Source organism: Vipera ursinii, assembly GCF_947247035.1.
Source record: "Vipera ursinii genome assembly, chromosome: 6".
In the NCBI taxonomy this organism is placed as follows: domain Eukaryota; kingdom Metazoa; phylum Chordata; class Lepidosauria; order Squamata; family Viperidae; genus Vipera; species Vipera ursinii.
The window spans coordinates 88,091,217-88,106,479 of record NC_139515.1 but is presented as its reverse complement, the minus strand read 5'-3'; the positions used below and the strand labels follow the sequence as shown (position 1 = coordinate 88,106,479).

Genomic DNA, 15,263 nt, shown 5'->3' with positions numbered 1-15,263 from the left:
TTAAGAGAGTTTTTCCCCCTTTCGTTCACCTTTCTCGTCCCTGCAGTTGTTAAAGTGAGCCACACGGTTGTTAAACGAATCTGGCTTCTCCCTTGACTTTGCTTGTCAGAAGGCCGCCAGAGGGGATCGCGTGACCCTTGGGGGGACACAGCAGTGGTCATAAATATGAATCAGTGGCCCAGCGTCTGAATTTTGAGCACCTGACCCTGGGAATGCCGCAACGGTCGTGTGAGCAACCAAGTCCTAAGTCACTTTTTTCAGTGCCGTTGTAACTTCCAACGGTCACTAAACAGACTGTTGTAAGTTGAGGACTACCTGTACATTACCCCAGGGATCTTCAAACTTGGTAAGTTTAAAACTCCAAGTGTGGCAAGTTTAAGACTTGTGGACTTCAACTCCCAGAATTCCCCAGCCAGCCATGCTGGCTGGGGAATTCTGGGAGTTGAAGTCCACAGGTCTTAAAGTGGCCCGGATTGGAGACCCCTGCGTTATACCATTATAAGCCTGAAGGGGGCAGCTTATCTCACCAATCAAGAAAGAAGCTACAGAGCTTCTTGGAATGAATATGGAACCACCACCAGCACTTCATGGAAGGTTCCAGAAAAAAAACACCTCGCTTCTTCCCTAGCTGAATGAAGACCCTTACCCAGTAGCCGCAACCACCCATCTTGCAGGAATCCTGCCGGCCGAGCAAGGGGGTGGTGTCCTTCGCCACCCTGACCTCGGCGATGACGTCGTTCTTGCTGAAGTTCATCTGGCAATCTGGACTGTAGATTTTCATCTGAAAGACGGAGAGAAGAACCAATCGGATTCCTCCCTCCAAAATTCGGGCTACCTGATCTGGAGTAAGGGGATGATCCGGTGAAGAACGTGTGGTTTTCTGGACCTCTTCCCTGTTGTCTTCAGACGTCTTTCATCCAGAACAGAAATGCAACTCGGGATAAGACTTCATTCCAGCTTTCCCAGAATTCCCCCCAGTCAGCTGAAAGGAAGTCCCAGAGGTGATTTTTTTTCAGGAGGCCACTGGACTTTCTTGTTTTATCTTCGAAGACGTTTCGCTTCTCATCCAAGAAGGTTCATCACCTCTAACTGGATGGTGGGGAATGGAAGGGTTTATACTCCTTGCAGACAGCTGGTCATTTGCATTGTTTCTGAGAGTCGTAGAGGCCACTTGGAGGTTTCTCTGTGTCCTCAAGGTCGTCTACGTAGTGAAGGGGCCCAGGGCAGAAAATATCCTGTAGCCAAGGAGGCTGTTGTGATTCAGGGTCAGCCTGTGGGTTCGGCAGTTGGGTCGGACGACTCAGAGGAGGAGGGGGGTGTTGAAGAGCTTGCTGATGAGAGCCCTCAGCCAGGCCCCTCCCACCTGGTCACGACGGAGACCCAGCTGTGTGAGCTTGACAGTGTGGATGAAGATGACCCACAGCTGGCCCTGTTCAAGGACGCCCGACGCAGGAGGCAGTCAATCAGGAGTAAACAGAGGAAGGCAATGGGGCACCTCGGAAGGAGGCAGAGAGAAGCCACGCCCTGAACTGTATAAAAAGGGGAATGTGTGGGAGGGCTGGTTTGCTGAAGGCAACCGCTTGAATAATTCCTGTTTCATAGCTCCTGTTTCATGGTTGGTGTCTTGTTTTGCTCTGTTTTATGTTAATAAATTTGGCAGGCTTTATTCCAGCCTCTTGCCGTTTGTAAAGGGGTTGTCCCTGCTTTTTCTGCAGGGCCGGTAGCAGGCTGGTACAGAACAGAGGCACCATACCCATTTGCACCACTCAGGTGACCCTGAGGACACAGATAGACCTCCAAGTGGCCTCAATGACCCTCTAAAAGGATGCAAATGACCAGCTGTCTGCCAGGAGTATAAATCCTTCCATTCCCCACCATCCAGTCAGAGCTGAAGAAGCTTCTGGAATGAGAAGTGAAATCTCTTCAAAGAAAAGCAAGTAAGTCCAGTTGAAAAAGCACCACTGAGGACACAGATAAACCTCCAAGTGGCCTCAACGACCCTCTAAAAGGAGGCAAATGACCAGCTGTCTGCAAGGAGTATAAATCCTCCCGTTTCCCCACCATCCAGTCAGAGCTGAAGAAACCTCTTGGATGAGAAGTGAAATGTCTTAAAAAAAACACAACAGCCCAAGAAAGTCTGGTTGCCTCTTGAAAAAGCATCTTTGGGATACCCATGACCTGGATGACTTGAGAATCTCCATCGACATTTATCTGAGATGAAGGTCCTACTGACTGGGGAATCCTAGGATCTGGAGAAAGCCAGCCTAGTCTAGGGTGAAGAAAGAAGCTTCAACCAACCCAGAATGCTGTGTCCTTTTGACTCGGACCTCCCACTTTCCTCCTTACCTTTTGAATGACTTTCCCAAACGGCCAGAGAAAGTATCCAGCAAGCTTCCAGCAGAGTTTTCCTAAAATCAGGAAGAGTCAGTCATAAGACCTTTCTGCTCGGATGGACAATCACCTGCACACACGTGGACGCACCCGTTCTTTCGTTTCACTGTGTACTGTACTGTATATTGTTGAAATGACAATAAAGTCTACTACTACTACTTCTACTACTACCACCTGCCCCCCACGTTCCTCCTGCCCCACGGAGACCAGATCTCCCCACCCACCCATTCTCCATCAACATCCTCACCATATGGAGCTCCCAGCACGCTGAGGAACATCAGAAGGGAGACGGCGATGTAGAGTAGGGAGAGCCACCATCCAAAGAAGAGAAGGTAGAAGATGTTGCCACAGGTCAGCATGGAACCTGGAGAGGATACGACCACAGAGGACATGACCACAAGTCAACTCTGGAGGCCACCTATCCTTCAAGATCTCGTGCATGTCGACTTTACTCCTCATATTTGCCCCGCGCGGCTTCATAGAACCCAAGCAGTGGACCATCCTACTAGCGGGTGTTAAGGCCACAACCTGGAGCAAAGCAGCTTCCACCTCGTCTTCACTACAGGCAGTCCTCCACGTACGACTCCAAAGGGGGGATCAGCTTGCCCGTTGCTAAGCAAGGCAGTTGTTAAATGAGGAGCACCCACTTTTAGGACGCTTGTTTCCCGCGCTTGTTCAGGGAATCACGGGTGAGATCCCGAGTCTCCTCCGACTGTAAACACAGACCAGTTGCCTGGTTTTGGACCACGTGACTCTGGGGATGCGGCAATGGTCGTAGGTGTGAGGACAGGATATGTGTCGCTTTTTTCAGGGCTGTTGCAGCCTCAAATGGCCACTAAACAAACGGTTGGAAGTCGAGGACTGCATTTGAGGGGGAAAACGGCAGAAGAACGTTATTCCCTTCTGGGAATTCAAGAGCTTTGTTTCTCGCCTGGACTTCAACTCCCAGAATTCCCCAGCCAGTTCTGGCTGGGGAATTCTGGGAATTGAAGTCCAGAGGTCTTAAAGTGACCAAGATTGAAAAATTCTGATTTAGAGGCATCTGATTGGTTGTTAGGAGAAATACTGCATTAAGAGGAACCCTAGCTTTTCACTCAAGGCTGTTCAGAGGATCTAATCCTAAAATAGGAGCAGAAGATGGCCTGAGCTTTACCTGTTGGACTTTTGACGATAGTCAGGTCCGAGTACAGCTCTTTGACGATTTCTGAACGGTCCTCCCAGGGCCGAGCCGTGACGTGACTCTTCCATTTCTTAAAGCCGAACTGCGTGAAGAAGAAACACAGACTTGTAAATTACGACGACTTTACTAAGCAATGCCCAAAGAGACTTCTGTTTATACTTTGGGTCATGCATGCTCCTCCATTTTCTTCCGCTGCTTGAGGGGGGGAAAAACAGGGAAACACCCCCCCCCAATTTTTTCAGTTTTTCCCCCCCCAGGCCGTCCCAAGGGTCCGAATTTTGATCACGTGACCAGGGGGATTTTGCAGCGGTCGTAAGTCTGAAAAAAGTCCCTTTTTTGGGCTGCCGTTGTAATTTCGAACGGTCACTCAGTGAAGTTGGTAAATCAAGAACTACCCGTGAAAAAAAATCTTCCTTTCCCCAGGACTATTGCTAAGATGGCAACCGTGTCCCCCCTTGCCCGCTGCCACCCCCCCAGACTCTGTTCTTCCCCTATGAAGATACTCATAGTCCTCTGGGTCAATGATTGCCCCAAAGGTGTTTTTTCAAGAGGCAACTGGACTCTCTTGTTTACCTTCAAAGACGTTTCGCTTCTCATCCGAGAAGCTTCTTCAGGTTCTGACTGGATGGTGGGGAATGGGAGGATTTATACTCCTTGCAGAGAGCCGGTCGTTTGCATCCTTTGAGAGAGTCGTTGAGGCCACTTGGAGGTTTACCTGTGTAAGCCTGTGTCCTGGAATGGTGCAAATGGGTGTGGAGCCTTCTTGGAACTGCTGAAAGGGCTGGGACACCCATTTGCACCACTCAGGTGAGCCTGGGGACACAGACAAACTTCCAAGTGGCCTCAACGACTCTCTCAAAGAATGCAAATGACCGGCAGTCTGCAAGGAGTATAAATCCTTCCCTTCCCCACCATCCAGTCAGAGCCTAAGAAGCTTCTTTTTTTATTGAAAAGTTTTAAAATACATTTTTAAAAACATAAACTTCCTCCCTCCCCCTCCCCCCCCTTTCCCACCCTTCCCCTCCCCCCCCCCCCGACTTCCCTGAGCTGAATACAGGGTATAAACTTTGACCAAGTTAAGCTAAAATATGCTTACCAACTAAAAAAAGACACTTTAGATGCTATCGCACTTTAACTCCTCTTTAACATAACTAAATAACTAAATAATAATAACTAATTAATAATACATCATATAATACTAATACTTATTCATATACTAAATGAAACTTTCTAGTCCCATATTTATTCTGAATATAATCGATCCATCTTCTCCATTCCAAAATATATCTCTGTTGCGATTGTTCTTTCAAATATGCTGAAATCTTTGCCATTTCCACCAGGTTTGAAACTTTTAAAGTCTACTACTTCTATAGTAGGCAGTTCCTCCTTCTTCCAATATTGCGCTACCAAGAGTCTTGCTGCCGTAATTAAATTTAACATCAATTTAATATCTATAACAGTACAATCTGTAATAATACCCAACAGAAATAGCTGTGGAGAAAACCTTATCTTTTTCTTAAATATCTTCTGCATATTCCACCAAATTTTAATCCAAAAAGCTTTAACTTTTTTACAAGTCCACCATATATGATAATAAGTTGCATCATCACAACCACACCTCCAACATTTAGGCTGATAATTCGGATACATACATGCTAACTTTTTGGGATCTAAATGCCACTCTAAAACATCTTGTAAAAATTTTCTCTTAAATTTTCTGCCTGTGTAAATTTCACATTTCTGACCCATATCTTTTCCCAAATATCCATCGCTATGGGCTCCTGAAAATTCTGGGCCCATTTTATCATGCAATCTTTAACAAGTTCCGTTTCTGAATCTATTTCTATCAGTGCATTATATATCCTCCTTATATGCGCTGGACTTTGATCTCTTATTTGTTTAACCAAATTTTCATCGATAGAGCCGAAGAAGCTTCTTGGACCCTGTAAAACAGAGGTGTCAAACTGCTGGCCAGCGGGCCGGTTGCATCCTATGAAGGCCGCGCCTTCCCCAGCTCTGGCAAGGCCAAAAAAGTCACGGCATGCCGCGACACGTCACGTGACGTGGCCAGTTTGACACCCGTGCTCTAGAAGAATGCAAATGTCCAGCTGTCTGCAAGGAGTCTAACTCCTCCCCTTCCCCACCATCCAGTCAGAGCCGAGGAAGCTTCTGGGATGAGAAGCGAAACCTCTTCAAAGAAGAGGCACCTTTGGGCCTGCTCCTCCTGCTTCCCCAACCCAGGGAGACCTTGGCACGCCGACCTTGTAGTTGTTGGAGAGACGGTGGGCTTCCACCTCGTTCTCGGCCGTGAGGGTCATCTTCTGCAGGCACCCTTCGCACGTCTGAACTTCCTCGGAGTGATTCAGGCAGCAGCCTGGGCTGGAGACCACTAAGGAGAGAAGAGAGGGAGGCTAGAAGCCGGTGGAGACCTTGGCCCTCATTTTTGTGGCAGCTCCCCCAAATGCTGGTGTACTGCTATCAAGTCACCCCAAATTTCTTCTTTTCTCTAGACTGGCCAAACCCAAGTCCCGCAGACGTTCTTTGTATGTTTTAGTCTCCAGTCCCCTTAATTATCTCTGCTGTTCTTTTTCCAAATTCTCAGCATCTTTTTTGTGACATGGTGACCCAAACTGGCTGCAGTATTCCAGGTGTGGCCTTACTAGGGCTTTACAAAGCGGTACTAATACTTCATGTGATCTTGATTCTATGCCTCTGTTTATGCAACCCAGGATTGTGTTAGTTTTTTCTGGCTGCTGCCACACGCGGCTGGCTCACGGTCAAGTGAGCCAGCTCCCCATGGTTCCCAGGCTTGTGAGATCCAGCTCGCTCTTGTCTTGCAGCTGTTTGCTTAGTGACCGTCCGAAGTTACGACGGCACTGGAAAAAAGTTCCTTTCACACTTACGACCGTCGTGTGGTCAAAATCTGGAGGGTTGGCCACTGGCTCCTATTTCGGACTGTTTCAGGGTCCCGGGATCCCCTTTTAGCGACCTTAATGATGAGCAAAGTCAACGGGGGAAGCCAGATTTGCTTAACAACCGTGTTCCTGACTTAACCCCGGCAGCGATTCGCTTAACAACAGTGGCGAGAAAGCTCGTAAAGTGAAGCCAAACTCCCTTCGCCTCTGTCTCACTTAGCAACCCAAATTCTGGGCTGCTCTGCGGTCGTCGTCATTCAAGGTGGCTTCCCTCTTCTCCTTTTATGACGCCTCCAAAGGGGGCGCCCATCGCAGCCGGGACCCCTTTACCTGGCGGGATCCGGGGGGGCAAGATCCCGTGGCTGAGCTGGTGGGACTCGGAAGGCATATCCGCCAGGTCCCCATGGAAGTTGTTAATGGCCGCACAGTGTCGGTCGCAGAGGGAGCCTCTCCGATGAGGTTCACTCCGGTGCTCCAGTTCTCTGGGGAAGTCTGAAAAGCAAGAGGGAGGGGCCGTCAGTCCACAAAGGGGGGGGTGTCAATGACTCGGTCAGGGTCCCCACAATATCTGCCTGCAAGAGCAGCAGCAGCAGCAGCGCCAAGCTCCAGAATTTCACACAGTCCTGCGATGTAGACAATGTGGCTCCTGCGTTCTTGCTAGCCTTCATTCCTTCTCCCAACCCCTTTCCTCCTCCCCCTCCCCTTCCTCCTCCTCCTCTTCCACTCAACAAACCCCCTTCCCATCCAGCATTGATAATATTACCTAGATAGGTCATGAAACGTCTGCAAGAAAAGAACCAAGCTCCGAGAGCACCAAGGACCCCACAGTTCTTCTCTTTCCCTTCCCTTCCCTCCTTCCTTCTCCTTCTAGCACTGATGATGTTCCCTAGTTGGGTCATGAAACGTCTGCAAGAAAAGAACCAAGCTCAGAGAGCACCAAGGACCCCCACAGTCTTCCTCTCCTCCTCCTCCTCCTCCTCCTCCTCCTCCGCCCTGCAAATCTCTCTCCCTTCTATCATTGATGATGTTACTTATTTGGGTCATGAAACGTCTGCAAGGAATCCACCCAGCTCAGAGAGCACCAAGGACCCCCACTGCTCTTCTCTTTTTCCTTCTCCTCCTTCCTTCCTTCCTTCCTTCCTTCCTTCCTTCCTTCCTTCCTTCCTTCTTACCTTCTCTTCCTTCTACTCCTCTACTCCACAAACCCCGCTCTCTTCCAACACTGATGATGTTGCCTAGTTGGGTCATGAAAGGTCTGCAGGAAAACCACCCAGCTCAGAGATCACCAAGGGCCCTGCAGTCTTCTTCTTCTTCCTCTTCCTCCTCCTCCTCTCAAATCCCCTAACCCTTCTAGCACCGATGACGTTCCCTAGTTGGGCAGCCCTTTGTCTGAAATGGGAGAGGGTTTCCTCCCTGAGCAGCGGGTTGGACTAGATGACCTCCAAGGTCCCTTCCAACACTTGTCATTCTAAGTATGAATCACCAGGAATAAACCGCCTTAAGATGGGTCCGCCAAGAACGTCCTCCTGAAGGGCCAGGTTGAAGATGGATCGTCTTGGTCAGAAAAATCTACCCATGGTTCACGAGGGGTAGACCATAACTGGTCAGCCCTTCAACCATCCGTTCCTTCTTACAAAGCACAAAGGGGCCGATGGACTTTGTTAGACGAAGAGCAGGGTGAGGTTTGTGTTAAAAGAGTCACGGTTCTAGATCAGAGTTTCCCAACCTTGGCCCCGTGACGATGGGAGGACTTCAATTCCCAGAATCCCCCAGTCACCCCTGCAGATTCTGGGAGTTGACCTCCACCCACCTTCCAAATCGCCAAGGTTGGGAAACTCTGACCTAGATGAATGGAGTCTTTTCAAGGAAGGGCACCCAAGTCTTCCTCAGCCAGACCATAAGACCCCCGTGTGGGAGGTCACAATCCAGGAAAATAACACAAGCAAAGCCATCATATGACGCCGAGGAGAATGCACACGGCTTCTCTGAGGCTCATGTGATGCACACCGAGGTAAATCAATTGCTCCACAGCAGCTCCTCCAAATAGTTGTGGACAAATGGGTGTCCTTTCAGCAATTTCACAAAGGCTCTCCACGTCCGTTTGCACCACTTGGGTCAACCTCCAAGTGGCCTCCACGACCCTCTCAAAGAAGGCAAATGAGCAGCTTTCTGCAAGGAGTATAAATCCTCCCCTTTTCCCCCATCCTTCAGGCAGAGCCGAGGAAGCTTCTTGGAGGAGAAGCGAAAAGTCTTCAAAGGAGGTTACAGCAGGGACATGATAGCAGTCTTCCAGCATTTGAGGGGTTGCCACAAAGAAGAGGGGGGCGGGCGGTGTCAAACTTATTCCCCAAAGCACCCGAAGGCAGGACAAGAAGCAACGGATGGAAACTAATCAAGGGGAGAAGCAACCTGGAATTAAGGAGAAATTTCCAGACAGTCAGAACAATTAATCAGTTGTGAATGCTCCAACACTGGAGGTTTTTTTTTAAAGAAGAGACCAGACAGCCATTTGTCTGAAATGGTATAGGGTTTCCTGCCTGAGCAGGGGGTTGGACTAGATGACCTCCAGGGTCCCTTCTGGCTCTCTTCTATTCTAATTATTTATAATACAAGAAGATAAAAGGTAAAGGTTCCCCCACACGTGCGTGCTAGTCGTTTCCGACTCTAGGGGCCGGTGCTCATCTCTGTTTCAAAGCCGAAGAGCCAGCGCTTGTCCGAGGACGTCTCCGTGGTCACGTGGCCAGCATGACTAGACGCCAAAGGCGCACGGAGCGCTGTTCCCTTCCCACCGGAGTGGTCCCTATTTTTCTACTTGCATTTTGACGTGCTTCCGAACTGCTAGGTTGGCAGAAGCTGGGACGAGGAACAGGCGCTCACTCTGCTACGCGGCACTCGGGATTCGACCCGCCAAACTGCCGACCTTCAGATCGACAAGCTCAGCGTCCTAACCCACTGAGCCACCGCGTCCCTTCTAATTATTTATAATACAAGAAGATAGCTTTGTCTTTTAAAAAAAACAACAACAGGAGATGGAAGGTTTCCTGCCTGAGCAGGGGGTTGGACTAGATGACCTCCAGGGTCCCTTCCGACTCTGTTATTGTTATTTCTAGAACAAGAAAAGCCCAGTTAGTCGACCTCCTGGAAAAAAAAAAAAAGCTTCCTTTGGGACAACCGTCAGCCGGAGGCTGGAGAATCTCCATCGACACGGGCATCCGATGCGCTTTCTTAAAATGTGAGAGAAACGAACCAGAAGCCGGCAAGTTTGCAAAGACCGACTCGCGTTCACCCACCCGGCACCCTTCAAAATTAAAAACCACAGGAAATCCAGAATTAGCTTTCAAAGTCTGTCCACCTGCTGAGACAGAGAGAGAGAGAGGGGAAAACCCCCCCCACAGAAGTTGGACCGAGAGCAGAAGTAAGGATGGGAAAAAATGGGTCTTTCCCAACGAGCCCTACGCCCAGGCACCTGGTTTGGAACAGTACGGGTGATCCTCAACATACAGCGGTTCGTTTACTGACCGTTCAAAGTTAGAAGGGCCCTGGGAAAAAAAAAAACCTGACTTGTGATCGCCTTTTTCACGCTCACACCTGTTTCGGCATCCCCAACAGAACCCCCCCCCAATCAAAATTCGGACGCTTGGCAGCTGACTCCTACTTATGACGGTCGCAGGGTGCCCTTTTGAGACCTCCTGACCGAGAAAATCAACGGGGGAAGCCAGATTCGCTGAACGGCCACACGATTCGCTGAACAACCGCAGCAGTTCGCTTAACAACGTGCAAGGAAGGTCGTAACACGGGGCAAAATGGCAGTAAGCCACCGTCTCGCTTTAGCAAAAGAAATGTTGGGGGCTCCAGGACGGCCCGCGAACACATAAATAAATCAATATTCTATATCCCGTTCCGTTTTGAGATGCAAGCCTAGAACTAAGGAGAAATTTCCTGGCAGCGAGAACAATGAACCGGTGGAACAACTTGCCACCAGAAGCGGTGGATGTGCCAACGCTGGAGGTTTTTAAGAAGAGACCGGACAGCCATTTGTCTGAAATGGTATGGGGTTCCCTGCCTAAGCGGGGGGTTGGACTAGATGACCTCCAAGGTCCCTTCCAACTCTGTTATTATGAGATATATTCTACATCAGGGATCTTCAAACTTGGCTCTTTTATGACTTGTGGACTTCAACTCCCAGAATTCCTCATCCAGGCAAGCTGGCTGAGGAATTCTGGGTGTTGAAGTCCACAAGTCATAAAAGGGCCAAGTTTGAAAACCCCCGTTCTATGTCTTATATTTCATCTATTTATTTAATTTAATTTAATTTAATAATATTTCTATACCGCCCTTCTCCCGAAGGACTCAGGGCGGTGAACAGGGCAAGAATAAAAATACAGATTACAAAAGCTTTATGTCCTGTTAGTGAAGCATCTGGGTGAGAATTGCTGGAATTCGATTGCACGACCAAACCTCTTTATTTTTTGTTCTTTTTCCAGCAAAAAAATATACCGTATCATCTTTTGCCGTTTGCAAGGAGGGAACTGAACACAGGCTGCAAACCGGTTTGGAAAAACTAAAACTCAGACAAACCCCAAACGAATTCAGTCACATGTTGTTATCAGCATAAATGTTTACCTAAGAGATAAGCCACGGGTGCGGCTCTTCAAAATACAAGCAGTCCTCAACTTATGACGAAAATACAGCTCAGAATTACGGCCGTAAACCATGGGGGGGGGGGTTATCAAAGTGGCTCAACCACGTGACCACACCCAATTTTATTTTTAACGACGTTTCTTGCGGTGGTGGGTAACAAAGAGGGTGGCTGTTAAGCGAAGGTGGTCATCATTAAGCAAAAAGGGCAGTCGTTAACTGAAACCATTCTCCTTAATGGGTGGGGTATTTTTTGCCAAAAACAGGGTTTCCGGCAAAAAAAAATCGCAGTCACGTGACTGCGTGATGTTGCAAACAGAGGCAGCTGTCAGAAGCTCAAAACCTGGCTGGAAGTAGCTGGGCGAAGGTCGCAAGTGCGAGGAATGATCACAAAAAGACTTTTTTTTTCACTGTTATAACTTCAAATGTTACTAAATGGCTGGTTGTTAGTCAAGGACCCATTTGGATTTGATCTTATAATTTTATTTCTCTATATGGGATAATGTCCGTATATACCAAAGGTGTTCAAACTTGGCCCTTTTATGACTTGTGGACTTCAACTCCCAGAATTCCTCAGCCAGCCTCCATTTTGTTTGTTAGATGTAAGAGAGGGGTCTTCAAACTTGGCCCTTTTATGACCTTGCCTGGCTGAGGAATTCTGGGAGTTGAAGTCCACAAGTCATAAAAGGGCCATGTTTAAACCCCTGGTATATACAGATGACTCGTTTAGCGACCGCCTTGTTTAGCGACCGTCGGCAATTACAACAGTGGTGGAAAAGTCTCCCTTTGTGACCATCCCTCGCATTTGCGAGCTTTGTGGGTCTGTACAGGTTAGTCCTCAATGTAGAACACTTTATTTAATGTCCAAAGTCACAATAGCACTGAAAGAAGGAACTTATGACCATTTTTCAGAGTTACGGCCGTTGCAGCCGCCCCGTGGTCATGTGGTCAAAATTTGGGCTTGGCAACTGACTCATATTTATGACGGTTGCCGTATCCCAGGGTCATGGGGTCAAAATTGAGACGCTTGTCAACTGACTCACATTTATGACGGTCCCGGGATCACGTGGTCCCCTTTTTGCGACCTTCTGACAACCAAAGTCAAGGGGGAAGCCAGATTCACTTAAAGACCGGGTTATCAACTGCAGTGATTCACTTAACAACAGAGGCAAGACAAAGCTCACTTAACAAATGTCTCAGTTAACAAAAATTTGTGGCTCTATATTGTGGCCGTAAGTCAAGGACTGCCTGTGAAGCAAAGAGAAACTGAAGTCAGATCCTAAGCGCAATCATGGTTTCATTTAGTGACCACTTCACTTAGTGACCAAGGGAACCAGCTCCAATTGTGGTCGCTAAACAAGGCCTACCCTGACAACATTTAAGTCTTGATAAAATCTTGATTAGGCCTCATGCTACTTTTGTTTTGAACAGCATTTTTTTTCCTTCTTGCAAAAATACTATTCAAATGGTAGAGGACATGCTGAGTAGCCGCTGATTTCTGAGGTGTGTCTTTGCGCCTCCATTGCGTTTCCTGCCACAACTAAGTGCCAAATAGCTACATCTTCTTGCACGGGAGGTGAGAGGTATGAAGCCTGCCAGCCGAGTGATTGATGGTCCCAAGATCCCGAACAAAATAAAATGTTTCCTAAAATATATATTTTCAGGAAACCTGGGGAATAAAGAAGAAGAGAAATGGGCAGGGAAAATATAATTTACTACGGCACTGCGGGAAAGAAAAAAGAGCTACTGAAAACAGTGAGGACTAGTCACTGCCACGATTCAGGCTTACAGCTTAGAAAAACTTCAGGTTAATGCTTACTGTTAAGTGCATTAGCTACTTTTACACAGGCTGCTAATAAGAGTGATTGCATGGTCCTTGCTGCTCTCTGAGCTGGGTGGTTTCCTTGCAGACGTTTCATGACCCAACTAGGTGACATCATCAGTGCTAGGAGGGAAGGAAGGAAGGAAGGAAGGAAGGAAGGAAGGAAGGAAGGAAGGAAGGAAGGAAGGAAGGAAGGAAGGAAGGAAGGAAGGAAGGAAGGAAGGAAGGAAAGCAGAAGAACTGTGGGATCCTTGGTGCTCTCTGAGCTTGGTGGTTTCCTTGCAGACGTTTCATGACCCAACTAGGTAACATCATCAGTGGAAGGGAAGGAAGGAAGGAAGGAAGGAAGGAAGGAAGGAAGGAAGGAAGGAAGGAAGGAAGGAAGGAAGGAAGGAAGGAAGGAAGGGACTGTGGGGTCCTTGGTGCTCTCTGAGCTTGGTGGTTTCCTTGCAGATGTTTCATGACCCAACTAGGGAACATCATCCATGCTAAAAGGGAGCAGGGAAATGTCTAGCATGGATAATGGTAGCCAGTTGGGTCACGGAAACGTCTGCAAGAAAAGAACCAAGCTCAGAGAGCACCAAGGACCTCACTGCTCTTCTGTTTTTCCTTCTCCTCCTTCTTCCTTCCTCTTCTTCCTTCCTTCCTTCCTTCCTTCCTTCCTTCCTTCCTTCCTTCCTTCCTTCCTTCCTTCTCTTCCTTCTACTCCTCTACTCCACAAACCCCGCTCTCTTCCAACAATGATGATGTCACCTAGTTGGGTCACAAAACGTCTGCAAGAAAACCAACAAGCTAAGAGAGCACCAAGGACCCCACAGTCTTCTTTCCTCCTCCTCCTCCTCCTCCTCCTCCTCCTCCTCCTCCGTTCTCTTTCTCCTCCTCTCCACAAACCCCCACTCCCTTCCAAAACTGATGATGTTACCTAGTTGGGTCATGAAACGTCTGCAAGAAAACAGCCTAGCTCAGAGAGCATCAAGGACTCCACAGTCTTCCTCCTCCTCCTCCTCCTCCTCCTCAGTTTTCTTTCTCCTCCTCTCCACAAACCCCCACTCCCTTCCAACACTGATGATGTTTCCTAGTTGGGTCATGAAACGTCTGCAAGGAAACAGCCAAGCTCAAAGACCACCAAGGACCCCTCAGTTCAACCCTGAGCTACCAATATTCTGTTGTTACTCCCTTCCCCCTCCTGTGGGCACCACAACAACAATAATTCTGATGATTAAGGGGACATCGGTGTGACACAGCCCAAAACAATACCGAAGCTTGCACGCAGGAGCCACCACAGCCCACTGGAGCTTGCAAATGTCCAGCTTTGGCCATATCCCCAGCCGCCACTGATGTGGCTGTAGAAAGACGGCCAGCCATTTCCTCTTAAGAGGCGAGACTTGTTTTGCAGGCAAGGTGCGCAAGCAAGAAAAACACGCACAGGATCTGACGCAGCAGGGCCCACACAAATGTGATCTCACTTGTAGACGCCTAGAATGTGTGATGGTCCTTTTGGGGGCTTGGTCACCTTGAGGGAGGGGGAAGGGATCCGTGGGGGGCTTAGACTGGGTTGCTGGAGGAGGAACGTTATCGAGATTAAGGTCACCTTATCTGGAAAGGTCCCAAGCTGCACGTCTGGGTGGAAAAATCCAAAGCCCGTCCTCCTCCTGCGGTGAGGTCACTCGCAGCTCGGAGTAAGGACCAGGTAAGAACATTCGTCCAGGTTACACAGCCGAACTGTGGCAAAACACATCTATGTACCAGTAAAAGGAGAATCTTTGTAGCTCAGGGTTGGAATGAAGGGTCCCTGGTGCTCTCTGAGCTGGGTGGTTTTTTTGCAGACGTTTCATGACCCAACTAGGGAACATCATCAGTGCTGGAAGGGAGTGGGGTTTGTGGAGTAGATGAGAAAGAGAAGGAGGAAGGGAAGGGAAGGGAGGAGAGGAAGAGTAGCATAGAGTAGAGTAGAGTAGAGTAGAGTAGAGTAGAGTAGAGTAGAACAGAACAGAACAGAATAGAAAATATGGAATAATAGAAATGAAATGAAATGAAATGAAATGAAATGAATAGAATAGAATAGAATAGAATAGAATAGAATAGAATAGAATAGAATAGAATAGAATAGAATAGAATAGAATAGAAAATATGGAATGAATAGAATGGAATAGAATAGAAATGAGTAGAGTAGAATAAGAATAAGAATAAGAGTAGAGTAGAATAAGAATAAGAGTAGAGTAGAGTAGAGCAGAGTAGAATAAGAATAAGAGTAGAGTAGAATAAGAATAAGAGTAGAGTAGAGCAGAGTAGAATAAGAATAAGAGTAGAGTAGAGT

General features: G+C 48.0%; 2 protein-coding genes across 2 annotated transcripts in view; one reads left to right on the top strand and one right to left on the bottom strand.

Moving 5' to 3' along the window:
- Positions 1–7,018, bottom strand: part of LOC310642691 (uncharacterized protein) — a gene marked incomplete at its 5' end in the record, with an annotated part of 28,630 nt that extends 21,612 nt beyond the window's left edge. The window contains 6 exons of the mRNA XM_083366577.1: positions 647–781; positions 2,347–2,408; positions 2,639–2,755; positions 3,545–3,653; positions 5,833–5,960; positions 6,817–7,018. Coding sequence (XP_083222703.1) covers positions 647–781; positions 2,347–2,408; positions 2,639–2,755; positions 3,545–3,653; positions 5,833–5,960; positions 6,817–7,018 — 753 coding nt within the window. The remainder of the gene's footprint in view (positions 1–646; positions 782–2,346; positions 2,409–2,638; positions 2,756–3,544; positions 3,654–5,832; positions 5,961–6,816) is intronic.
- Positions 1–15,263, top strand: part of KLHDC10 (kelch domain containing 10) — a 331,421-nt gene that overhangs the window by 45,772 nt on the left and 270,386 nt on the right. The window lies entirely within an intron of this gene.